Source organism: Strix uralensis, chromosome 2 (assembly GCF_047716275.1).
Source record: "Strix uralensis isolate ZFMK-TIS-50842 chromosome 2, bStrUra1, whole genome shotgun sequence".
Lineage (NCBI taxonomy): Eukaryota > Metazoa > Chordata > Aves > Strigiformes > Strigidae > Strix > Strix uralensis.
Window position 1 is genome coordinate 113798304 of NC_133973.1, and position 26929 is coordinate 113825232.

The following is a 26929-nucleotide window of genomic DNA, read 5'->3' on the forward strand; positions in this document are numbered from 1 at the left end:
ATATTATCATTGATTTATTGTGTTACTTCATCTTATGCATTGTTTGTAACCTTTTGGCTGGGATTGTTTTTCTTTTATGAGGCTTCTATTTTTGTTGGGTTTGGTTTTTTGGGGATTTTGGGGGGTTGGTTTGTTGGGGTTTTTTTTACCAGCATCTAGTGTGAAGGAGCCCTGATCCATGACTTGGCTTCCAGGTACTAGGATAATACAAGTAGTAATCATGCCTGCTGCTAAAAATTTTCAACCTTATTTCCATTTGCATTTGTTTGCCTTCAGCTTCCAGTCATTGATTCTTGTTACGCCTCTCTCTGATGGATTAAAGAGCTCTTTAGTTCTCACTGTTTTCTCCCCAGGAAGGTGCTTTTACCCTGTAATCAAGTTACTTCTCAGTCTTTTTTTTTTTTTTTTTTTTAAGCTAAACAGATTGAGCTTTTTATGGTTCTCATTATTTTTTCACATTTTCAAATGATTTTTATGTCTTTTTTCTATTCCTTCTCTAATTTTTCTATTAAAAAAGAGACATAAACCTGTATTTTACTAGTCACATATACAGAAGTAAAATTACTTCACTAGTTACTCCTGTATTAGTATGGTCAGAAATTGATGATTTTGCAAGGTCAGATAAAATAAACAACTATTTAATATGACTTCAACACATCTGGGTATGTAATTATTAGAAGCCAGAAGAGGATGGATCATTTTAAAAACATTTAAATGCTTCATAAAGTTCAAAAGGGCTATCAAAACAGCAAGAGTGGGTGTGCAGGAGGGGTTGCAAAATTATTTGTGTCTGTGTTGAGGTTTTTAAGGAAATAGAAGTGAAATAAAAATAGTAATTGTAAAGGAACAATAATACATCAAAACCTTAAGTGCTATGGATAACATGGTAATACGTACTTGCCAAAATTTTGTAGGATTGAATGCAAAACCTTTGTTAGTAACAGACTATCCAGGCCACTGGAAATAGAGACTGTGAATGGACGTGAATGTACATGTCCCTTACATCCATTGAATCCTGTGAGTAGCCCACTTGCTTATATTTGGAAACCCTAGAACAGTTATGTGATCTGTTATGCTGTAATAAAAGAAATAACATAATATCAAGAATTTCTTTTGTAATACAAGCTATCTCCACTAAGTCATATAAGAGTTCAAACAATCAAAACTCACAGCTTCAAAGAAGCTCTTGAAAGTTTTACTGCTTCAGTATTTCATACCAAGGGAGTGGCTACTCATTTTGATTTTTATCCATACTTTAGGACAAGGTTGAGTTAAATTTACCTTAAAGAGACTAAGACTAATCAGATGCCTGCTTGGTCAAAGCATTTCAGCCTACCCAGCGACTTTTATGCATATCATGCATCAGCATCTGAATTGAATCCGCACTGCCAGACCCACACTTATCCTTCATGGAAACCATCAGATTTTCATTAAATTGAACTACAGACTGTTTAAACTCTGAGTGCTGCAGATCAGTTTCATGCAAGTTTATCTAACATTGTGTCTTACACAAATTTGAGGTCACCACATTGACTTTCTGTCCGAACTGTCTTTCTTTTTGACTTGGAAAAGAATACGCCTTTCTGTTGTGGCAGCATTCCCTCAGTGAAACTTGGGGCATATTCAATAAGGGACTTAATTTGTTTCAGCAAAATTAAAGTTCAGGGAAACATGGTAAATGAGAAAAAAAGGAGAATTAAAATAATGTAAAAGACTTAAAATCCTCTAAAACTCCTGAAAAAGGGGTAAAGGAGAATAAGGACAGAATAGAAAGCCAAATGGCCTCTAGTTAAGAAAGTACTAATCTAAATAGACTACAAGTGTGTGTTAAAGAAAAAGTTAATACTAACATTTTGGTAGCACTGGGTGACCTGTGGTAGAAGTTGTTCCCCTGCAAAGAGCCCTTTTCAAATCTGTTGTTGGAAAGGATGAGAGAAGTGAGTATTCCCTTGAAAGCTTTTAGTATCACAGGCTTAGTTGATATAAAGTATGTCATTTCTTACATCCTAGATTGCCTCAGTTTCTCCTCCTGAGTCTCCCAAATCCTGGAATAGAACCCTTAAATAAAGGGAAATGACTGCACTGGGAAAGAAGATGGTAGAAGAAACAGGATGATTATGATAGAAGCTGGAGACAGTCTCTGTAAGAATACTAGCATTACTTCATTTCTCTGAATGGTCATTTAAGAGGTGATCCTTCTTCCTGAACCAGTAATAAATTGGGATGGCTGCATATAATAGTAGGTGTCTGACCAATGCAGCACCCACTGGAGTATAATATATACTGGATAACCATTCTGGGGGTGGTGAGAGAGGGGTGGTGGCTGGAAAATTACTTTCCTATTAAATAGTGCTACTGATGTGTATTTGGTGAGCAGGTACAGCTGCCACAGTGCATACTCTATCTTCGTGCAGGATAATGGGGAGAAGAAGAGGAGACAAAGGGGACAGAAAGGAGAGAGATGGAGAAAGGATTGCAGTTTTTTGAGGCTTCTGCTCTTCCAGGATATGTTCTTTGTCCTCCTTAAGTGATTCACTCTGATAACTTGTAGTACTTGTAATCTTCCTTGAGCATCATTTTGCACCCTTCCTTCTCACTGGGAAGTTAGCAAGTTAACGAAGTTGCTGAACATGTGGACAATTCCTCGAATTAATGAGAAACACTCCATTGTCTACCATCGCGTTGTCAGGGATGAGACGGACACTACTCGGTGACAGCCATATATGCTTGGATGTATTCAGCGAAAGGGCAAGACTGTCCTGTCAAACTATGCAAGTTCCTTTTTGAAGCTGTAAGTTAATGGTTATTTCCTCCAGCAGTTCCTGTAACTGTTTGTATGCAGTGTAGACATCACAGCAGATCCTGTGTAGTTACCAGATAGTGATGTGTGCTGCATCCCCTATTTCTTTGGATATCAGCGTCCCATAAATTCACATTATTTCCCTGTTTTGTGGAGATAATACTGTGCTAGGATTTCTAATATCGGGGACTGTGTTGGTGTTAAGGTGTGTTCTGCATATTCAGAAGCAGATGGTTTAGCCTGTGTTGCAGATACAGATAGAGTCCTGTATAAAGGATCAGAGTACAGGTCAGAGTGATGTTTGTATATTGTGTATTTTCAGAAAGCATATAGATAAGGGAATAGTAGCTCTGTTCCAGCACTATACCTGGCTCAAGGAATCTTTCCAATTTAACATGTAGCACTGAGGCCTATCTAAAGGGGTCCCGGATGTGAAGGAGCATATCTTGTTGAATCTTCTGGGCTGGGTAAAACAGAAAGGAGGGGAATCTCAGGTATTTTCCATCACCTCAGGCCTGATTGGATTCTGCCTGTTCAGGTGTAGAAGTCTAATAGCGGTGTCAGCATCAGAGACTTACCTGCCTCTAAGTGGGAGTAAGGAAGGCTGAGTACTTAATACCTTTAGAGGAGAGTGCCTGTGAAGGTGGACAGCAGCATTTTGGGTTTATTAGAAGCAACTGGTAACTCTTATTTTGGTGGTGGAGTTGAGTGTACAATCACATGAATGGTCTGGAGATTTTGGAGAGGAATTGAATATTTGATGCAATGTCTCCAAAAAGTTGAAGAGATAGGTAGATGTTGCACTGACCTCAGCAAAGCAAACTCTCAACAGGTCAGTGATTTCAGAAATAATGCACTTCTGGAAGAACATTTCTTGAACTCTGTTTTGCTGTTGAAGCTGAACACAGTTCCCATCTGTCTGAAATACTGCATTGAAAGCTTCACAGAGGCACTTAGAGAATTATGTGCTTATACATAAGGAGTAAGATGCTAAAGGAATCACATGTCATAATAGTAAATAATTTCCATTACAGTTACCATGAAATGGTTACTTTCTATACACATTTTTACTGTGAAAAAATGTTCATGACATACTGATCATCAGAAGAAAAGTCCATACTGCTGTATCTTCATCAGTTTGCCCACTACGTGAGCTGAACAGTATGGGTATACTTTTGGATACTTTACTGTAAATCTGTTAATTCCTCAAAAAGCATACAAATCTTAATGCTACCCATTCTATTCGCATTGTGTAAGTACTGGCTCTGATTTATGAACTTAGCAGCTCTAGAAACAATGGGATTGTCTGCAGGGCTCCCATGTCCATAAAAATCAGCTGGTTCGCACATGCAGCCTGGCGAGGAGTATTACAGCAGCACCGGTGCCATCCCTGCTCTCTCTCCCTCTCCCAGACCACTTCCTTTCATCAGCTGAGGTTACCTTCTCTGGCTTCTACTTCTCCTCAGTCACCACCTACTCACACGTCTAGAGTAGCCAGCCACACTGAAAGGACGAATGGCCTTCTGAAACCCTCTTCTCTAGGTAATGCTCACTAACAGAAGAGAACCAGCAATATATGCAGATTACTTGATGCAATCTAAGCAAATCCAGCCAGAAAGGTAAAGAAAAGCACATTCCATGCAGTGTTACTATTTGCAGCCATGCTAAGTCTCATTTCTTTGAATGGAGTCATTCAGAAATGGTTTTAAGGAAATATTTGAAGTATCTCCTGAAGATTTCAAATAAGACACCGGAGGAAAAATTGTTGTAAGTCTGCATCTAATAAGCAACTGAGAATTCTGTTCATCTGGGTTGTGACCAGGCTGGCAGTGCCACCTCAGGAAAAGGGCAAATACAGCCAGTGATTTTTCCAAGTGTGCTGCGAACAACCCATTGTACAGCTGGAAGTGTCTGAAAACAACAGTGATGATCTAAATCACCAGCAGCTCCCTCATAAATACATGTGCCTGGGTGCCTTGTCTCTGCAGACGTTTTGCTCTTGAGCTGAAAGTGTAACATTTTTGTTGAGAAAAGCTTTCAGATCTCATTAAAAATAGCCTAATAGTAGCTTTGGATTTGACTGACAAGCTAGTTTTTGTTGTGCCATTTTCACCATAATATTCTCTTAATTTTGACCTGAAGAAACAATGATCTCATTCCTTGGGAGGGAGGACAGAGTGACAAAATCCGGAGGTCCAGTGATGACACTGAAACTCTTCATTGTCAAAGTGAGCTATGAAATCATCTGCCTTCCAGCCAAAACCACTGGGGAGTAAGCACTGTCCTTCACATGAAAGCAAAATTTGCAAGAGAAGGTGGCGGCATGGAACAGCAACCTTCTTGCCCCACGTCCTGCATTTCGTGCATCTCCTGGAGTTTGATGCAAGTTCCTTTTCTCTGTCAGCAACCACAGTGCTCAGGTGAGCAGAGACATTCTAAGGTCTGGCTCTTTATATAGGACTTCCGTGAAAATTCTGCTGGAGGAGTCTCATCAAGGTGTTTCACAAAGTTATTTTGGAAGCTGGGGAGAATGAGATCCCCACTCTGCATCTCTCTCTTGATCAGGCTTCACTGCCAACCAGGTGGTCTGTACTTCCTGGGATTCTCCATCCTTGTTTGTCGTTGCTAGAAACCTTCAGTTCTGAGCTATACAGGGGATGATCTGATTTAAATAAACAAAACTTTGTATTCATCATTCAGTTGGAACTTTTCTGTTCCTACTCAGAAACATATTGTTTAGAAAAACAGTTCTGTCTTTGGAGAGACCTTTCTCTGTTATCGATAAAGAAAATGGAAAACAAAAGTATGCTTTAAAGAAAGGTTGAGAATATATAGCTGATGTTTCCACCCAAGTTCAGCTTGCCTTGCATGGAAAAGAAGATGAACCAAAAGGCTCCTTACAAACATTTCTACTAGTTTTCAAGTAAGTAGCTATAAAGGATATTGTGAAAACTGAGGTATTTGAAAACACATATCTAATAGAAATCATAGTCTTACTCTTGCTTTGCAATATAACATCCAATCTGTGTGACTTTTCCCAAAGCACACTCTAGTTTGAAAAACGCCAAAATTACTAAATAGGGGTTTTGAAACTTCCTGTGTAGCTATATGCTTTTTTTTTCCAGAGCAGTCATATTGGCCTGTTACAATCCGAACATTCTCTGGGCAAAGCCTCTGTGTGTGAAGTCAAAGGTGGCGTGTGTTGTCCAAGTGATCCCAGTGACTGCACCTGTCATGTGGAGTGTAAGTGGAAACAGATTTGGACTTCAGTAAGGTTTGCAGAAGAAGGCATATTTGTAAAGTATCAGAAGGGATGTGGCACAGCATGAACAAGAGAAGAAACATATACTGCTTCCGTAAAAAATGCTACCGTCTGCAACTGATGAGTAAATTCTTTTTATTTCTGTTGTCAAGGTCTGCAGAAGAAACCCACTGGAATACAGAAAGCTGTACAGGCCTTAGCATATAACTAGCAGAGATGAAGGAAAACCTTTACAGGAATATGTCATGTAATCAGAACCTCTTCATCACTCACCTTTTAGTAAATTGTTGGCTCTAGACAACAGCTGGGAATAAATGCCATCCTTTCAGGTCTGGTTTTCACTGAAGAAACTTTAAAGAAATTCAGTATATGCAAGGCTATCAGCTCCTGCACACTGGGCCACATAAACGCTGGTCCTCTACAGTTTTCCTCTGCTCCATATTCTGTGTCAAGGTTTAAACTTTAAGACACAACCCAGCCAAAAAAAAAAGACTTTCCTTGAGACAGAAACATTAGTGTTCCTTGCTGTTCATGTATTTTCACAATTTCAGATAGCAGAACCACTCTCTTCATGTGTCCATCAGCACTGCTTCACAAATGAGGCAGTTTTAGAATTAGGGTCATTACTTAGAAGGATCTTTGACTTCCATAAAGCACCCCACCTTGCCAAATGACTAATAATTGCGATAGAAGATTTGGAATTTGATTGCCTTCTCACCAGCAATGTCTTGAAAGAAGCACCAGCTCAAGGAGAAGAGATGTTAGGAAGCAACAGTCATAACCAAGCAGCAGCAACTGGTTTCGGCATTGGATCCAGGATAGAAATTACTGGACTGCGGATTAGCTAGGAGGATAAGATGAATTCTAATACAAATGTACTGTCAGCAGATGTGTAAAAATGTGTATGATTTGTGGGGCCTGTTCCTCAGCTGTGAGGGGCCCAGTTACCTTAGGAAGACTTTGAGGAGAGATGGATGTTTTCTTGGATGGGTGAATCGCCAGAGGACAAGGATAGAAAGTGTGAATGACACTCAAAAGAAGCCCTGGTATAAACTTCTTGAATGATCAAGTTGCCCTGCTGCACATTCAGATGCTTATTGGGAGGTGGTTTGCATCTTGTGAGGCTGAACAGCCCTCAGCTTAACATATCTTAACATGTACTGCCAGTTTCTTAAACAGGAACCTAATATATCCTGTATAGAACCTATATATTACTTCCATGGGACTTAACGGTACTGTGCACAAAGGCGCATTGAAAGAAGTAAGCCGGTGAGGGAAAAAAAATACAATTTTTGTTTCCCATTGTCTAATATGACACAAATGTCAATGTGACACTGAGACCAGTCATCAATGTGTAGCACTCTGGACCGAGACTTAGTGTGAAGAGTGTCATTGCACTCCATCCGCCATGATAACTCCTTCTAGCAGATCAGCACCCATGGCCTCTGCTAGGGGATCTGCTCATTTGAGACTTACTTTGGTTGTGTCTTATAAACATTTTAGAAATATCACCCCGCTTAAAGAAGGAAGAACGAGCACAAAGGCTTGTCTAAGGATTATCAAACAGTAAGTCTGTGGCAAAGCCACTCTCTTACAGCCTCTTCTGTGGCTTAATTCCTAGAGACAAGCCATGCAAAGTGTCCACTTGGGTGCATCTTCACAGAGTTTTATCATGACTCTTCTACTGATACAATTAAAATGATTCAATCCCTCTAACATGGATGCGAGCAAGTACAGAATTGAGCCATCCCAGCATAAAAGTGTCTGCAGTGAGCTAGTACTAGTACAAGTATATTGGTTTCTTTTAAATCACATTCATATTTAAAGAAAGAGGAAGCTAGTTTATTTAACTTGGGCCTTGCTGCACTGGAAATTGGTACAATTATAACTTTAAGATGTGGGTTTGGGGCTTTTTTTTAATTCTCGATATTTGTACAGCTTTCCATTTGCATGGGCCTAAAGTTAATAGACTAGTATTCTCTTAAGTTTCTCTCTTACTAAGGACTAAGCAAGCAGTGTTGGGCTAAATTAAAAGGTACACGGTAACTTAGAGGCTAGTTTTGTTTAGGACCTTAAGCACAACTTCCTAGGATTCACTTTTCACTGTAGTTAATTCTTGCTACTGAATGCTATTAGCTGTGATCCCACCAAAGAAAAGATAGAGACTCAATTATTTTGTCAGATGATAATACTTTAAATTTTATCATTGATCACAAATGTTCACATGTATATAGTTGATTTTGACATTCTACTTAATTATCATGTTATCTTAAAATTTTCTCCTATCCATGAAGTTTTGTAAGGGTTTGTGGTCTGGCACACAAGGATTTGTCCTATTTTCACGTTTAGGTGGCCTGCAAAACTTTTAAGGATTGTGCAGACCATCTCTTAATGTTACCTGCCCCTCATATTGCCAGCGTAACAAGTTACAAGTAAGAATGGGTTTTAATGTGTGCACCTCTATATAGGTCTCTTCATTCGAGGTTCTGTTGCTTTAGTAAGCATACGGATAATGCCTTTCAGGGGAGGTCAGTGGTTTTGGATTTATCACAACCGTGCTCCTCCCAACCTTGTTTGCACCAGTAAAGTGGAACGAAACAGCGAAGAAGATGTAAAGGGGCATTCCTTCTGTTCGGTGGTCCTCTACAAATGATTCGTACAGTGCAAGTGACCGTAGAAAAGCAGGGAGAGGAGTGGCAACGAAGGGCAGGGGAGACGTGGCCCAGATTGCCAGCTTTCCACCAGCCCAGCCCGACTCTGCCCTGGGCTGCCCGGGCCGGCGCGGCGGGCATCGTTCCAGCAGCGCTGGGCACTGGGGGTGCTGCCTGGCCATCCCGGCCTGCTTCTCGTCATCCAGGGGGTTATGAAGAGAGCCGACACCTTCCGATTCTTGTTCTTACAGATAATTTACCCATTTCTGAAAAAAACCCAGTGCCAAACTACCACAGAAGGCAGAGCGCGCGGGCAGACCGGCGCCCGCCGCGGCAGCAGCAGCAGGCGGCAGCGCCCGTGTGCCAGCCAGCGCCGAGCGACGGCTGGAGCCGGGCAAGAGGAGACGGAAAACGCGGGCTCGCCTCTCCGAGCCCCGCTGCGCCCCGAGCCCCGCGCCTCAGTTTCCGCGTCTGTGAAATGGGGCGGCGCAGCCCGCCGGGGAGGGGCCGCATGGGGCGGCGGGGGGGCGGCGGCGCTGCCGGAGCGGCGCGGGAGCGCCCGCGGCGCCGGCGCCCTGCACCGCGCTCCCCCCCGGGGCGGCGGCGGCCGGGCGGAGGCCGGGCGCGGGGGGCGCCCCGGGGCCGGCGGAGCGGCGGGCGGGGCGGCGGCAGCCCGCGCTCCTCGCAGGCGGCGGCGCGGCGCCGAGCCGCCGCCTCGGAACTCTGCATCCCGCCGCCGCCCGGCTCCCTCCACTCACTTTTATATTTGCGCGCCCTTTCAATCCTCAGTGACGTGTCCCGCGCCGCGCCCAATCAGCGGAGCTCTCTGGTCAGGACAATGGAAGGGCCTCGGCCAATCGGCGTGGCGGCTGGCTTGGCGGCAGCCAATGGGGACGGGGCTGTGTTGAGAGTAATGTTACCAGCGCTGAGAGTGTGAGGAGGCTGCGTATCGATCCCGCTCTCACAGCCATTGCGGTGCACCGGGCTACACAGGGACCCAGGCAGCGCTGGGGCCGGGCGGGCGGCCGGGGTAGCGTCTCTGGGGCTCGGGGCCGAGCGAGGGCTGCGTGCCGACTCTGACACGGGTGAGTACGCGCTGGGGGCCGCCGGGCCGGCCGGGCGCGCTCGCCCGCTCGCTCGCAGCCCGGCGGCGAGCCGGCGCTGCCCGCCGTGCCGCCGCCGCTGCCTGGCCGCGGAGCGTGGGGCAGCGCCGGCTCGGGCGCCGGCACACAAAGGCGAGCTGGGGCTGCGCCCGGGAGACCCTTCCCGGGCGGTGAGCCCCCCGGCCCGGGCGGGGCGGGGGCGCCGGGGGCGCGGGCGGCGGGCGACTTCGGGAGCGGGGCGGCGGGAGGGAGGAAGACGGGCGAAGGAAGCCCGCCGGGCGGTGGAGGGGGGTGGGGGAGCGGGAGGCGAGCGGCCGGGGGTCGCCCGCTGCGGGGGGCGCGGGCCGCGCCGTGCCCCGCCGTAAGCCGCTTACGGTGCCTCGCCGTAGCCATCGCTGCGGCGGCGGGGCAGCCGGCGGGCACAGGCGCGGCGGGGCGGCGGGGGCTTGGGGCGGGCCGTGGCGCGCTGCCGGCCGCCGCCGGGGCCGCGGGGATCGCGGGGGCAGCGGGGCGCGGGCCGGGGAGCCGCTGGCCCCGCGGCCGCCCGGCTGTAACATGGCTGACGGGAGCCGCGAGCGAGAAAACAAGGCGAGCGGCGGCGGCGGAGCAGAGAGGCGCTCGGGCGGGCGGGGGCGCAGTTCGGGGGAACTTTTTTTTCCAGCCGCCGCCGCTCGCCCGGGCGCGGGGCCCGCGGCCCAGGGGCTGTAGAACTCGGCGGGGCGCGGGAGCGAGCGGGGGTCCCCGCCGGGGCTCTGCCCGCTCCGCCGGGGCTCGGGCAGGCGCTGGAAGCGCGCCGGCCCCCCCCCCCCCCGCACCCACCCACCTCCCCCCGTCTCCCTCCCTCCCTCCCGCCCGCCCTCCCCCGGCTGCAATGGCTGAGCGTGTGCGCCAGGGTAGCGGGCGCGCTCACACAAAGGGAAGGGAAGGGAGGAAGGAGCCATGTTCTCTGCGCGGCGGCGGGCGCGGGCGACGCCAGCAGCGGCCATTCCGCGCCGCCCAGCCGCTGCCGCCGCCGCGCCCCCGCGGGCCGGGGGTCGCCGCCCGGCCCTGCCGCGGCCCCTCGGCGGGGGTCCCGCGGCCTGGCCTCCCCGCCCCGCCCGCTGGGCCGCGGGGGGGGGGTGTGGTGGGGGGGGCGGCTCGCTCTCTTCGGCGCACAAAATGGAAGGAGCCTCGGCGGCGGGTGACCTCCTCCGCCAGGAGCCTGCGCCATGGCGGCCGCTCCCGCCGCCACCGCCGCTGCGGCGGCGCAGGCCGCGCGGGCGGGCAGGCCGCGCCTCGCCTCACCGGGCAGGCCTCATGGCGGCGGGGCGCGAGGGAGGCCTGGGGACGGCGCACCCAGGCGCGGGGGCGGCGGCCGGGACCGCGGCGCTTTGTCCCGGGGCTGCGAGCGGCGGCCGGGACCGGGGGTCGCCGCCTGCGGGAAGCCGCGGCCCCGGTGGCCGGCTCCTGGGCATGTGCTTGCCGCCCGCTGGCTGCGAGCCCTCGCGTGAACACAAAATAAAACTTCCACAGCTTTTCCCTAATAACGGGACTTTTTTCCCCCCCCCTCCCCCTCAGCAGGTCTCTGAGGGGACTTCTGAAGTTTTCTTCTGCCCCCTTCGCAGGGGAAACGTCCAAAATGGCGGGAAGGAGGCTTTTAAACGCCAGCTCACGGTCGCAGTGCCTAATCCTTCCCACAGTCACTCCACGCCTCTGAAACGACCCTGCCCCGACCCCCCCCGGCCCTCACCGCCTTCCCCCCACCACCCGCGGGAAGTGCCGCAGCCGCTAGCCGGGCCCCGGGTGCCGGCTTGCTCTGGAAACGTCTCCATGGCAGACAGGAGCGGCTCCTGGTTCTTCAGCCCTCTTGTTTACTTGATAGAAACTTCAAACCGGACGTGTTTAGTCACAGAGCAGAAATCTGTTTCTGTCTATCCGCCAAACCGATAGGAAACACTGCTCTGTGGCAATACGGGCAGGCAGTGTGTGCGCTTTTTTTTAACATTTTTTTTTTTTTTTTTAAATTCCTGCTGAAGAGCAGAGTTTGTCAGGGTGCAAGTGGCTTTTTCCAGGGAGCTATGAAGAAATACTCTGAATGTCTGACTTGGGTGTGAAAGTTCCAGGAAGGTGTTTTTTCATTCCCTCTCTGTCCATGAAAGAGTCAGATAGTCCTTGCGCACGGGTTTGCTAGTCATATGTAAATGTCATACTTCTAGCGTCCCTGGCTTGGTTATAACATGTTTGACTGAGTGCGGTGTTTCATTCCTGTATTTCTAGGTATACATATGAAGAGAGAGTAGGTTTTTGCAGTGCGCTTCAAGGCGCGTGATAATATATGGCATACAAAAATAACGATAAAAAAATACATATCTTTTGCAAATGAGCAGCCAAGGCCTGCAGGGGAGGGGGATAGAAATACGGGCTTTAAGAAGAAAAAAAAACCTAACCCATAAAGCAGCTGAGACAGGATGCTCAGGTACTTTTTTCCTCCTTCTTTCAGTATAATTTATTCCTTCAAAACATAGGATTGATACGCTAGCAGTAACCCAGGAGTCCAATCTCCGCAGCACTGGTGCTAGTATTTCCCTTCAGATTGCTTGGAAGGGACGTTTCTGTTCGCAGGAGACCAGAACTGCACATTTTGAAGGCCTTTTGAGATTTTGGGTTGCGTGCGTCCAAGTCGCCTCAAACAGCAATGGCAGAAATCTTCAGTAAATTTTCCAGAAGAGAAAGTTTTTCCTGTTGTATGATTTTGGAATACTGCTCCAATGGATCTTGTTTGGCATGATCCGTTGTCGTGGCTTACTTCCCGCATTGGTTTGTAAAAAGTAAAAGTTTTAAAGGTGTCTTTTTTGCCTTGTTACAGAAAATCATCAAAAATGGGCAAAGGTGATCCTAAGAAGCCGAGAGGTAAAATGTCTTCATACGCCTTCTTTGTGCAAACCTGCCGGGAGGAGCACAAGAAGAAACATCCAGATGCTTCAGTGAACTTTTCAGAGTTCTCAAAAAAATGCTCAGAACGATGGAAGGTAGGAATAATCGCTTAAAAGAACCACAAAACCTTACACGATTGCGTTGTGTGAAATACTATTCGAGACTGTAAATTATTTCTTTAAAAGTTCCAGTTTTAGATAAGTACAAAGTGCAGTTGTAAGATTAGTGGTAACTATCCACTGTTCTTGCCTTACCTTTAGCTCCCCCAACTGAAATTTTGGAATGGATTTGGTTATGCTTTTGAATCTTAAAACACTGTTTTGATCCTTATGGGTCCTTTCCAACTTGAGATGTTCTGTGATTTTAATTGCCTTCCAGACTATGTCTTCTAAGGAGAAAGGGAAGTTTGAAGATATGGCAAAGGCTGACAAGCTTCGTTATGAAAAAGAAATGAAAAACTATGTACCACCTAAGGGTGAAACAAAAAAGAAGTTCAAGGATCCAAATGCACCGAAGAGGCCTCCGTAAGTAGATTTCTAGTTCGTTTATCTTGATGGGACCATCAATACTGGAGCATATCTGTAAAATGATCATTTTATCCAGGTTTAGGAGCTTCAGAAATACAAAACTACGTGATTTTCCTGAGCAGTGGTGTAAAGATAGTTTGAAATTTTAGTTACGAATTACAGGGTTGGGATTCAGGTTGGCCCTCTTTATCTAAGTTGGAATAATGTCAGCCTTTAAAAGTGGATGCAGAAATCAGCAACATGCAGTTCTGGTTCATGTTTCCAATTTCTGTTAAGAGGGTAATTCTAGTGTAAAATGGCAGTAAAATATTTCAGGCCATGCTCTCCCCACCTATTGGCCTGGGCAGAATTCTTGATTGACAAGTCTGTTTAAAATGAAGAAGCTTTTGCACGGAACAGGATAAAAGTGTGATCTTGCACAAAAAAGAGCTTGGAGAATTAAAACATCAGCCACTGCATAAGACTACTGACTTCAGGTTCACCTGGTACTAGACACTAATATTTTGCAGCAATACATTTTCATGTGTGTTCTAAACAGAGCTAGTGATGAAGGGAACAGGGAAGTTCCTGTGCAAGTGAATGTTCATATTTGGGCTGATGCTGTTATCTGGAAACCCTAATTTTCATACAAATATTGCAGCTTCACTGCCTTTAACAGTTCTGATGTAACATTTGCTCCCCTGGTATCATTCACTTATTCTCCTTTTTTTTAATATTTTTTTTTTCTCTGCATATGGTATATAAAACTTGCTCTGCTGGGGTTCCTGCCAAAAATGGGACCAGATGTGTGGCATTACTTAAGAGACAAGGATGTGTTAAGTTTTCAAAGTAGTTTATTCAGTTCTGATACCTCACGTTGTTATGAATGTTTGTCTCATTTTTAGGTGCTTTTTCCAAAATGTTCCAAAGAAACTTTAACAAAGGTCACGAAACTTTCTGTTATATTAAAGTCTAAAATTAAAATTATCTTCTCTGGTTTTTGTTTTGTTTTTTTTTTTCCTCTGTAGTTCGGCTTTTTTCTTGTTTTGCTCTGAGTTTCGTCCAAAAATCAAAGGAGAACATCCCGGTCTGTCTATTGGAGATGTCGCAAAGAAACTGGGAGAGATGTGGAACAACACCGCTGCAGATGATAAACAGCCTTATGAAAAAAAGGCTGCTAAACTGAAGGAGAAGTATGAAAAGGTAACGTTGACATTTCTGGAGATGGTTTGGGGAGGTCAGGCATCAATTAAGGTATTTTTTCCCTTCTCATCAACTCTGATACCTGATTTGCAAATTATAATATGCTAATGACAAATGTCATATTTGTTGGGAAATATCAGTTAAGGGACCATATGGTTTATTACTATAACACAAAATTGCAGTCCTTTGTGTTGGAACTATTTGCATTCATCTGTAATTCAGGACCATCGGTGATGGTTTAATAGATACCACGGTGTCTGTATTGTTATTAAAACAATAGGTCACAGCAGTATGTGCATTAAGTTGGTAGTATTAAGTAATACTGGTGAAGAATAAATCGGTTCTCCCTAATTTTGGAGGTATTGATGAGCATCCCTTAACATTAGGATAATTGATACACATAGATGCTTTTTTTAATTCATTCTTGAGATAATGTCAGAACACTAATGAGATGCTAGCTTTAGACGTGTGTTTTTCCTGTACCTATTTTGTGTCCATCTCCTTTCTAGTAATTAACATAGTTAATAATACATATGAAGCCGCATGTCATACAGTTTCTTGAATTATTAAAGCTAAATCCCGTTGTCATAATTGGAGCCCTAGAAATGTGGTGCATACACAGGGTAGTGCTACATGTGTTTTTATTTCCAGAGGCAGATTGCTGTCCCAATACAAGGAAAGTAAGGGAGGAGAGGGGTGCCTGTTAGGCTCCCCTGATGATGCTTTACAGTGGGTCAGCAACCACCTATAGCTAATGTATACTGCATATATCCATTTGTGTGCCGTGACCTTCCTCTGGGTATTTCTCCTGCTGGCAGACAAAACCACTTCAAAATTGTAGCACTGTAGTGAGCAAGGTGGCCCCTTTGAGTCCTAATTATGTGCTGGGGAGGAACTGCAGGTCTAGAAGCTTTCCCATGTTGTCCTTCCTGTGCAGCTTAAACTCTTCAGCATGGTAATTGTTTGTACATACAGCCAAGACAACTCGTAAGAAACTTTTAAAATGGTAGAATTACTACTCTTTATTCCCAGATATTTTAATCTTCACTTGTATTGGTTTTATTCCTTGTGCTTACAAATGGGGTTTTAGGGTGCAGTAATCTCAGTATTTCACTGGCTGGCCTTTGACTCAGTGGCTATCATATCTTTCATGCTAAGCTTTAAGGGGTGTCCGAGGGAACTGTAAGATTAGTGGTGTAATGTTTACTGGGTGGGGAATATTTGAAGATTTGGACCATTTGTGTAAAGGTGTTGATGTTTCTCTGTAGCCAACATGTTTTTAAGTCTTGTAGATGAATTCTGTTACGTAATTGTTTTTATTATTTTGGCACAGAGTTGGGAAGTCTAACAGTTTTTCTGGCTTGGTCTTCCAGGTACAGTTTTGACTTCCCTATAACAGGAACTGAATTTTGTGCGTTATAAACGACTAGAATAAATTTATTGCATGCAGAAGGTGGCACTGTCTACCCTTTAATCAAGTTCTTATACCTTTTATTTTGTAAACTTCTGTTAGGCAGAATTCTGTATATGCCTCTTTGCTGAGGCATAACATTGCAAATATTAGGCCATGTCATTCTAACATGTTTGGGATGGCTAATCACAACTTTGTGCCTCAACGAGGATTTTCCTGTGTGTTTCTTTAGGCATTGTAGAAGGTAGGGCTAGAAAGGGGCCTTAGGAGATCTCCCTGCTTCATTTCCTCATGGGGTAGTGGGCTCAGCTGTGCCTTTACCATCCAAGGCAGCAGCTTTTCCAGCCTGTTCCCAGGAGCCTAACAGCGGAGATTCCTCAACAGCCGTAAGCAGTGTGTTGCAGCGCACCAGTATCATTTCTGTGTTGGAGGGTTCCCCTTTCTTTGGCATTGGGCCTCAGTTCACCTTGTAACTGAAGCTACAGCTCCCGCTCCTACCCCCGTGGATGTGGAGAGGGGGCAGGTACCTGGGTGGCTCTGGTTTCACAAGTACCCTTTGGAAGTTGTGCCAGAGCTCTTGCCTGGTTAAATCTTTGAGAGATTCTTCCTGCTTTTCTCCTCCAAGGATATTGCTGCATACCGGGCCAAAGGGAAGGTTGATGCAGGCAAAAAAGTAGTTGCCAAGGCTGAGAAGAGCAAGAAGAAGAAGGAGGAGGAGGAAGATGAGGATGAAGATGAAGAGGATGAAGATGATGAAGAGGAGGAAGAGGAGGAGGATGAAGATGATGATGATGATGAATAAGTCTCTTTTAGAGCAATTTCTTTCTTGTCTATAAAGCATTTAACCCCCCTGTACACAACTCACTCCTTTTAAAGAAAAAAAAATTGAAATGTAAGGCTGTGTAAGATTTGTTTTTAAACTGTACAGTGTCTCTTTTTTTGTATAGTTAACACACTACCGAATGTGTCTTTAGATAGCCCTGTCCTTAGTGGTATTTCAATGGCCACTAACCTTGCCTGGTACAGTGTGGGGGTTGTAAATTGGCATGGGAGTTTTAAAGCAGGTTCTTGTTGGTGCACAGCACAAATTAGTTATATATGGGGATGTAGTTCATTTTTCATCTTCAGTTGTCTCTGATGCATCATAAAAGTAATTGTTGTTATGTTAACTGAATACCACTCTGTAATTGCAAAAAGGAAAAAAAAAGTTGCAGCTGTTTTGTTGACATTCTGAATGCTTCTAAGTAAATACAATTTTTTTTTATTAGTATTGTTGTCCTTTTAATAGGTGCCCTTGAAAAATCATACTTTTTCTTTTCTCTCTCTTTTTTTTTTTTTTTTTTTTTTTGAGGGGAACTCATCTTTTGCTTTATTGAATGCCCGTATGGGATCACGGGAATATTACAGTTTTCATCTTTCATATAACCAGCTGATAAACAAAGCTTTGATCTGCATACCCTGCATAATCATGATAGGGTAAGAAAAGAAATATATAGGCATATGATGAAAGAATATTCTTCCGTAACTGGAAACAAAACGAAAAATTCAATCTCAACAAACTGATATTTGTTCAGATTTTTGTGAAATGTAATATTCTATTGAGTTGCATGAGTTTACCAGTCTTGGAGAGTTGAGAAGTATAGAGTTCAATTTTACAGAAATTAAATACTTGGGGAGGGAGGGGAGGGAGGGAGGGAATGTTAAATTTTGTCCTAGAAGGACCCATAGGAGGAGTGTATGTCCATCCGGTGTAGAGAAATTTACACGTGTGACTCCGTTACCATGTAATGGAAGTTGTATTTGTAAATCTCTGAACACTCACAAGCGATGAGCGTACCTAAAATGTGTAAAGTTAAAAGCATGAAATTACCATATTATTTTTTGGTGACAGGTCTGGTGATGGCCACGGGCTTTATACCATGAAACTCTCCTGGTAGCAAATGGCCCACGAGAAATGATTTTTCTTTCTAAGATTTCTATAAATGGTACCATTATTATTTGTTAAATCTATGTAAATTCATATTTGTATTCTTGAAATTCTAGTTTTAGCCCTTTAAACAAAGTTGTATATTGTCTCAAATTGAAAATGAGATAAGATGTATTTTTCCTGTTAGGTTTTATACCGCACTCTTGATGTTTGCCCATTTTTAAGTTAAATATAGCTGTATGGAAAAGTACATTTTATTAAATTTTGCATTAAAAAATGAAATGTTTATGGTATACCAACAATGTCTAATTTGGTCAAATATAGTTCTCTTCCAAAACCAAAGCTAAGGGTTTTTTTGCATATTTAGTAAAACTTCAAGTGCTGGCAACTGTAACTATTTTCACGTATACCTGCTTACCAGTTTGGGGGACAATTTGGCAATTTTGTGGTTACAAAATTATGGTTCTCTTAAGTGCCAGTGTTTAAAAAAAAAAAAAAAAAGCATTCTTGTAATTTTACACGCTTTTGTGATGGAGTATTGTTTTGTTATACAATTTTGACTTTCAGATTCTTATTTCAATTTGCATTTATGTATAACTTCAGGAGAAATATTGAACATCTGAATCCTGGATGATACTAATAAACTAATAATTGCAGAGGTTTTAAATACTTAGTTAAATGGCTCACTTAATATCCTAAGGGTTTGGGGGTTTTTTTGTGTGTGTTGGTGTTTTCAGATCTGTACATCCCTGCTTTCTGTTTCAAACAGAAGAATGATGCTGTTCACAAGGTCTAGGTATAGAAAGCTTAGGACAGGTAGATTTTTTTTTCCTTAAACTGGATATTCAAATGCTCATAACTGATTACAAATAAATTTTCTGTGCTGAAGGGTTTTTTTGTTTCCCCAGGTCATCAGAGGAAACTAGACACATTTCTTGTTCTTGGAACAAACATACTTAACGAGATCCCTGTAATCTTGTGCCTTTGTTCTCAGTGCTTGATGTTGACAGAAGTAACCTAGAGGATTCAGCCGATCTTAAAAGATGAGTAGCAAGCGCTTACCCAGCAGCCAGGCATGGCCTTTGCCTTTATCTTTGGGGTTAGCACATTGATAACAAACAGCATGCTCAAGGCTGAAGAGGGTAGGTAGTATAATAATTATAAATGCTACTTTCTGAGGAAAAGAGCCCCTGGTACTACACTGCAGAGGCCGATGATGGTTGGGAGGTGTACCAGAGCTTCCAGAGCTCTCCAGGGTGGCCATGGCTTTTGTGAGCAGTTGGTATGTGCCTCTAAATCAACTGAGCTTGCACAGGTGTGTTGGTCTGAAGTCTTCACTTGTGTCTTCTAGAAAACTGTTCTGGAACAATGAAACTGCTGTTTCTGGAGAGGAATACCAGAGTTAGGTAGATTAATTCTCCTTCTAAAATAAGAGCTGCTGAGAGTTGCTGGAAGGGATTTCCCCGATCCCTGGCTGTGGTCCCCTGTGAGCTCCAGCAGTTAAACAATCCTCTTGATTCTCGACATGGATAGGTTAGACTTGACTACTACAAGATTACTTGATTTGAGGTCAGTTATTGCTGACACTTTTGCTTGAATCTGCTTCTGCGTGATCTTTAAAAGTTGGTGCTTGCTGAGGGATAATGAGCGGTGAAATTGTAACTGATTAGGCAGTGGTTCCCTACAGGGGACTGGACTGGACAGCACTGGCATCGCGGTTGAAGTGAATTTCTTAGGGCCTTAACATTCACAGAAATGCTTCATGTAGAGGAAAAAAAGGCTCTTCCTGTTCTAAACGAAAATAAGAGGGATTGGTTTGGAGAGAATGTGAATGTTAATAAGTGGTAGTTATGATCTCTTGAATGCCAAATGAAGCCATACTGATTTTACAGTTGTTTATCTCAAGTTGTTCCTGAAAGGAGCTGCAGTTGCCGCCACCTGCTTTCTAGGCATGCTCTAATTCTAAACTGGTTTAACTAAATGTATGGACAGCGTTCATCCCTTCTGTGCTTTCAGCGGTCACACCAGCTCTAGCAAAAAGTTGGGCTTACTTAACAAAATGTTTCTGTCTGGGCAGACTGGTCCCTAGAAACCTGAAGTAACTGGTACCAAGTGGGTGAAAAGATTTCTGCAGCTTAATGAGGGTGACGGTGGCACTGCTGACACTGAGCCCCTTTACAGCTCCTTTTATTGGTGTAATGAGCCCATTTCGAAGGAGAAAAGGCTGAGTAATCGCTGGGTTTAGGCTTGCTAGAAAGCGGAAAGATGGGTGTGAGTAACACTGCCAGAAGAGGAGACAGGCAGACTGCAGCCACAGCATTAAGTTCTCGAGATGGGTGACAAGCTGAGCTTGAAAAAACTTTTCCTAATTCTTGCTAGCCTAAGGGTTAAACCTGCTAGTTAAAATAAACATTCCTGTTCTGCCTTCCCAGCTGTAGCTGACAGAAGATTAAAGGAATAAAGCCAATGTACTGCGTTGGGTTATAATAAGTTATTCAATACTGGGTCTGTAACAGACATGGCAAAATACAAAGATAATACTTAATATGAGACAATTAATTTTCACCATTTCCAGGCTCTGCCAGTAGTAGCTGACCAGCTACAGGCTTTTTTAGGACACAAAAGTATCGATCGTTTTATTAATAACAGTAAAACGCCAAGTATTTTGAAACAACATTCCTTCATTACATTCTTTAGCTTACTATCAGGCTGTACTTGACTACAGATCACATCTTTTTGGGGCTACTTTAGAAGAAAATAAGTGTGTGACATTTTCCTTTGGCAGGCTGTGATAGACATTATTTTAGCCCCTGAAATACATTAAGGGACGTTCTACAAATGAGCTAGTCCAATGCAGTGCCTAAATGTGGGTGTTTATCAATAAACTTTTCCTCAGACTTTGCTACTGGATTGCACCATACATCTGAAAAACACTTTGAGATGGTATTAATTTAGTCTAGAATAGGTTCACTTTAAATTAACACCAGCCTTCATTCCAAAATAATGTAGACAAGCTGTCAGACTTTCTTCCAATGTTTGAGTAAAAAAAAATAGGAAAAGTAAATCTCTGTGAGAGTTTTATATCGTTCTACAGAAGTTGTCTTATATTTTTGTTTTGTATATGTTGTGCCCTGACTTTTCTTTTGACAGTACTTCAAGCAGAAAAGCAAAGATGGATTTTTTTTCCCCAGTGCATTTGTTATTAAGAATGAAGGTCAGATTGCTCTTATGGCTGCTTTGTGCTGTTGAAAAATACAGCGTGGCTTCTGCTTCGAGAGCACCTAATTTTGAAATCCATCTTGCTGAAGCAATTGCTATTAGAGGTGACCCGCAAGAGAGACAAGCCTTCCCTTTTGCCACTTTATGATGGAATAAAAAACTTAAGCTATAAATTAGCTTAGTCTACCTGTTTGCTACATCAGAAGCTCAAGCCTTCCCTGCAGCAGGAGTGCTCGAGATCAAGCTTAAGCGGTGAGACGGCAGAGGAGCGAGCAAGATGGGCGAGTGTGGGTTTTTAGCTTATATTGTTAAAATGCATTTGACTTACATGACAGGAATTTTGCACAAAGGAAGTTCATCCTAATGCTTCCAGCAGCCTTTCGTCTATTAAGGCGGCAAAAGCTCAAATCACACATTTCTGACCTCCCAAAAGTTCTTTAATAAAAACAGGAAAGACCAAACACTACAGTCTGAATGCCTGGAAAGGACCCAGCTCCCCGCACACCTTACAGCAGCAAGAGGTCGTTCAAAAATCAGGCTTATCAAGGGAAAACCGAGGACATGTGCTGTGATGTTTGGCGAGTGCATTTGTTATCAAGACTAAAAATAACGTTTTCGAAGAAATGTCTGGGAAGAAATTCCAGCTGAGGTATGATATCCCTGACACCCCCCTGCTCCTTCACAAACCGAACTGCAAGAAAGCAACGTGATTAATGCCCTTTTGGGAATAAACTCTCTCTCACTGAAGTGCTGGGGTTGACTGCACTCTTCCTCAGCCTGCCCAGGGGGAAAATGCCTGTCCCCTAAACTGATGATGCAGGCTTGCAACAGCACAGGGGTACCGATGGCAGCCGGGGGGGCCCCTGGCAGCCCCCTCCTTGCTGCCATCTCGCTCCTGGTGCCGGGGAGACACTGGGCATGAAAACTGCCCGGAGGAAGGACGATGTGGAAAGGCTGGCAGGCTCCTGCCCACGGCTGCGCCATGCAGAGTGTAAGTGGTGGGTGACAGGGACGAGGGGCTCGTGCCTGGGTTTGAAATGGAGATGCAAAGGGAGCAGCGTGGCAGGCTGCAGGTGGGGGTCACAGGCACCAGCCCTGTGAAGACTCAGCTACGCAGTAAAAATCAAAATCACAGCGCTCTTAAAAAAAAAACACCTCTCAAATTTGTGTGGTGATGATTCCTGGAAGAGATAACTTGCAAAACGTGCTTTAGTAAATGATTGAATAACAGTGACTCATGTTTTATTATCAGACTTGACTGTAGCGGCACTTACGCTCGTTTTAGTTCTGTTGACACACATTTCTACTGACGCCTTCCAATAAGGTGCCGTGAACAAGCACTATATTGTAAAACTGGTACTGGAAAATGCAGGTGAGGATTGATCACAGCCTGAGCCCCTCATCGTGCGAGCAGCTTTAACGGCTGGTTTTGGGGACGGGAGGGTTTGGTTTTGCTCTACCAGCCACTGATGGCAAAGTGCTGGTGGGTTTCTGCTCGCGGGGGGCTGGCAGGCACCGCACCCACCCGGATGTTGGGGCGTTCTGCAGGCCTGACCCCTCGGGTCCCGCCTGGGGCTGATGGCTTGTCCCAAGGTCGCACTCCGGGATGTGTAACTGGCTCCTGGCAGGAGGCTGCCAGCAAACCCACCTGCCATAGGCACCGCCTGCACCTGAGCCTCCTTCCAACGCCCTTTCCTTTGAGGTGAAAGAGGGAAATGATCTATTTTGGGGGAGCATTTGTACCAGATGTTCAGCGACAGCAACACCATCTCGAGTGCTGCACGCACTGCCTCCCCGCAGCAGCACCCGGGCTCTGCCTCTGTCCGGGGGCCACCCGGCGGTGCCCCTGCCCTGCCTGGCATCCACTGCTGCCAGCCCCGCTCCGGGGGGCAGGAGAGAGTCCGCCTCCCCCCCAGCTGCTGGGGGCTGGATCTGTGCTCCCCATATTGGACAGGAGGCTTGTCCTGCTGCTCCACCATCCCCAGGCAATCGATGATACTCCTGTGGTGCCGGGGTGCTCAGGAATACCCACCAAAGCGTCCCTAATGCCAGGAGCAGCTCCTGCCTTCCACAGACCCACAAAATGGGGGGGGGGAAACATAATGTCAGTGCTGCCACAGGGTGCAGCATCCTCAGGATATGCTACTGCCCAGGATCAGTGTCCCTGGTCCACCAGCCTCAACGCTCCTCTTTGAGTCCCCTGTTCCTACTGACGTGGGTTTTTCTTTCCATCTGAATCATTTAATATGACTTTGGAGCACAATGGAGCTGTGATTTTTTTCGAAGCCGCCAGCCTGCAGGAAACAGAAGGTCTCTGAATAAAAGGGAGGCTCTTGTTACAACTTCCCTCTTATTTACTGTTCCCAGTAGCAGAGAAGTAAAAAGACAATGAATGAAATGGAGGATTAATCATGCGTAGCACTGAAATATAAACATGGAGACTGCAAGTCCCAGAGCACCGCTCCGAGCGATGGCTTGTACCTGCAGTGTGCAGAAACCTCACAGCACAGAAACATCCTGGGTTTAATAAGAACAGGCAAAAGGCAGAAGAGACTCGACAGGCTTTTTTTCAAAGGCAAACCTGCAAAATGTGAATTTTACATGGACTTTTCTGTCTGTTCAGCACGGTCAAAACTTGAGTTCAAGTTGATATCCCCAGTGCTTAATCATCGGCCCGTGACTTTTGCAGAGGAAACTCCCTTTTTTCCCATTTTTCTGCACTAATTTTAGAACAATAAAAGTTCAGGACAACTCCACTGTCCCACAGAATTTTAAAAATGCTTCAGAGAAAAACTACTGTGCTGCACAGTGTGTAGGTTTGCTCCTAAAAGGGGTTGTGGGCATTAGGCTCACTACCTTTTGCTCTTGCTTTTGGGTTGGTATCCAAGCACTGATAGATTACTAATCATATTCCATATTTATTTTTGGTTTTTTTAAGCAGACATTTACCTGTATTTGATTTCCAGCTGTAGATTTAGAGAATTCACACCAGCCTTTGCAGAGATTTGAGCACCTCAAGTTAATTGGTAATAAATTAACCTTGGGAGAAGCTGTGGCTCTGTCACAGGCTGTTCATGCGAGGCAGATTATGTGCATACAGCTTTGTGAAGGTCTTTAGTGAAGCAAAATGTAGGAAAAAAATGTGAAAACAGGGATGCGTAACACAATTCAAATTGCCTGAAATGTCTTTAATAAAAAGGTGGTTTCTATATCTGAATATCTGCGCCTGTCAGGTAAGTACTGTTGATTTTTCTGGCCTTTGGATGCTGCATTTAATGTGAGAGTTGAGGCGAAATGGAGAAAGCAATTGTAAAACTGATAGGAAAGTTGCTCCCGATCCTTATTCAAAAAAAACAAACCTCTGAACTGTTCCTTTTACAGTTCTCTTTAGAAAACCTAAACAAATGTGAAAAAGTTAATGAAAATTTATTTGGACCACCTGCAATAATAAAATTGAAGTGACCTAAGTTTGTAAATACCACAATATGCCTGTAAGTGAATATAAATGCCATAGCATGCGATACAATTAAGCTCAAAACCAACCCAACTGTGTTAATACAAGACCTGAAGGATTATGTGAATAAAAGTCTAGATAGCCAAACCTGCAGTGCTGCTTAACTAATCTCTGCAATAACCCTGCTACCGAGCGTTTGCCCAGGCCTGGGACCCCAGAGCAGGCAGCAGGCAGGCAGCAGGCAGGCAGCAGACTGCTGAAGGCTCCTCGGGCTCTTGCCCGCACAGCTGGATTCGTTTCGCTTTCTCTTTCTGCTGTGCAGGACAGAGTTGAGGCTACCTCTGTCAATTATTCACACTGTTTGCATGGAAATAATTTTAATTTTTTTTTTTTTTAATATTAGAAGATTTTTTTTTTAATACTACTTCTAAACATATGTTGGTGCTGCATTAAATTAGTCAGTGGTAGCCTTTTAAATGCCCTTTCTAAATACTTTTTAAGAGGGAAAAGAGACGCATGCATCAACCTCTCAGCTGCAGCTCCCATGTTTAAACATGGCAAAGGTGACGCCAGCCCAAGCCAGATGAGTGTCCCTGGCTGGGAGGGGAAGGCTCACCCCACCCTGAGCCTCCGGCACTCCTAGCCTTCAGGTGACTCCTCTCCAGAGGCTTGATTTGCCAGCAAATCCCCGGTGAGGAAGAAGAGGTGGGGAAGAGCTGCCTGGGGTTTCTGGTCATGGTATAAGTGCTTCCCAGATGAGTCCTTCATTGCTTGCCTTTGATTTTATTTATTTTAGGGTAATTAGTAATGGAGAGCTCCTGAGCAACCCAAATTTGGACAGTCTTTGGAGATCCAGATAACAAAATTGGGGAAGAGTCTGGTTTTTTCTCCTTCCACCTGCTACAGCAGACGTTAGAGGATCTCAAGTCAGGATGGGGGTTTGCCACTGCCCTGCTGGGTGCCCTCTCTGACCGCGCGCCTGTGGTACCCCTGAGGTGGGGATGCTGGTCCTGTCCCAGTGTTATCCCATGAGGATGCACATGCCAACGGCCTCAGGAGGTCACAGGAGCTGTGTAGCACTGGCCAGCCGAGCCACGTGCTGCCAATGCAGTTTAAAAGGATGTCTCTCCTGAAAGCTTCAGTCCCTCAAGGCAGTGAAATACTTAGGTTGACTGAGTAGTTTGTCACTATAAAAATCAAAAACCTCTGCTCCTTCGAGAAGATCTACATCCTACAGAAATTACCTTCATCATGTGCAGGTGAATTGCTGCGTCGGGAGGAGCTGTGATTGTGATGGAGCCACCTGGAAGATGGTGTTCTGGGACCGGGAGCTGCAAAACGTAACATAAACCAGTGGCACTGCAGGGGGGTGGTCAGAGTGGGGCATAAGTAAGGCTGCATGGAGTATTTGCACTAAAAGCCTGGTGAAAGTCCTTCAGTTTCATATTTTATTGCTGTAACCAAGCTCCCAGATTTAACGTATTCCGTCTCTGGTGGTTGATGGAAACTGCAGGGATGTTCATGGTTCCGGATACTGAGGGAATTGCAGAGAGACGACTGTGCAAGAGAACCCGGCCCCTGGGCCTTGCCCGCCCCTCCCCACCCCCTCCCCATCCCTGCCATCCTCATGGCCCCATTGTCCCCATGGCCCCATTGTCCCCTGTCCCCATGGGTGGCAGGTGGGGATGGGGGCTCTTGGCATCCATGGAGCTCCTTTTGGAAACCCAGGATGTGCTGCCTGCCCACCCACTGCTCATCCCAGTGTTACGATTTTGTGGCAGGCTTGTGGCATCCTGCTGCTGGGTCCCATGATTTTGGACCTCCTGGACAGACATTCCAGTGCTCATACAGGCATCTTCCCTGAGGCCACTTGAGTTCACAAGAATTGGGAGATGTTAAATGAGCTCTGAGTATGAACTGAAATACTTCCGTAAAATGCTAATAAAATGTGCTGCATTTTTTTTCCCTTCCACCCCCAGCTTTCTAGTTTCAGCACACTGCTAGCAGAAATTCAATGAATCTTCACGATAAGAAGATTCCCGAAGTCTATAGAGCTTTGACTGCTTTTGGACTCGGCTGTGACTTCTCAAGCAAGTCACTTGGAAGTTCATATAATTGCCATAATACAATGGATTTTAAAAAATAGACTATATCTTGGTATAAAGCTGAGGGCCTGTCCCTGCCAGGGTCCTTGCAGGCTTAATCTCTGTGCCAAGGCTGCTGGTCGCAGGACCCCCAGCCAGGAGCTGTAAACCTCACCCCTCAAAATTAAGGGGAATTTCTAAAAAGGGAAGGTGCATGCTCAGTGTCTTGCCCAGTCAGGCCAAGGAGGAGAGCAGGGAGAGGGGCACAGGTTGCTGCCCCCCATCCCCGCCAACTGGCACCCCACACCTCTCTCCTTCCGCAGCCGCTGGGATGGTGCGAGTAATCCGAGCTGTGCGCAGCAGTGACGACTCCCCAGCATTCCGGGTGTTTGATCC

The 26929-nt window shown here is 45.3% G+C and overlaps 1 protein-coding gene and 1 long non-coding RNA gene across 2 annotated transcripts; both read left to right on the forward strand.

The window, feature by feature from the left end:
• Positions 1-9626: 9626 nt before the first annotated feature.
• On the forward strand, positions 9627-18443 carry HMGB1 (high mobility group box 1). The gene is made up of 5 exons (XM_074859873.1): positions 9627-9798; positions 12662-12824; positions 13108-13253; positions 14264-14438; positions 16475-18443. The coding sequence occupies exons 2-5, from the start codon at positions 12675-12677 to the stop codon at positions 16649-16651; spliced, it is 648 nt and encodes a 215-aa protein (XP_074715974.1). The 5' UTR covers positions 9627-9798; positions 12662-12674; the 3' UTR covers positions 16652-18443.
• A 5632-nt stretch (positions 18444-24075) lies between these two features.
• Positions 24076-25882, forward strand: LOC141940247 (uncharacterized). The gene is made up of 2 exons (XR_012627932.1): positions 24076-24228; positions 25709-25882. It is a non-coding gene; the product is annotated as an uncharacterized LOC141940247 (long non-coding RNA).
• The last annotated feature ends 1047 nt before the right edge of the window (positions 25883-26929 follow it).

Excerpts from the sequence above, each read along its gene's own strand:
- HMGB1 (XM_074859873.1), top strand. The coding sequence starts at position 12,675 with ATGGGCAAAGGTGATCCTAAGAAGCCGAGAGGTAAAATGTCTTCATAC. Across the intron at positions 12,825-13,107 it reads AATGCTCAGAACGATGGAAG|ACTATGTCTTCTAAGGAGAA; the intron begins GTAGGAATAATC and ends ATTGCCTTCCAG. Across the intron at positions 13,254-14,263 it reads AATGCACCGAAGAGGCCTCC|TTCGGCTTTTTTCTTGTTTT; the intron begins GTAAGTAGATTT and ends TTTCCTCTGTAG.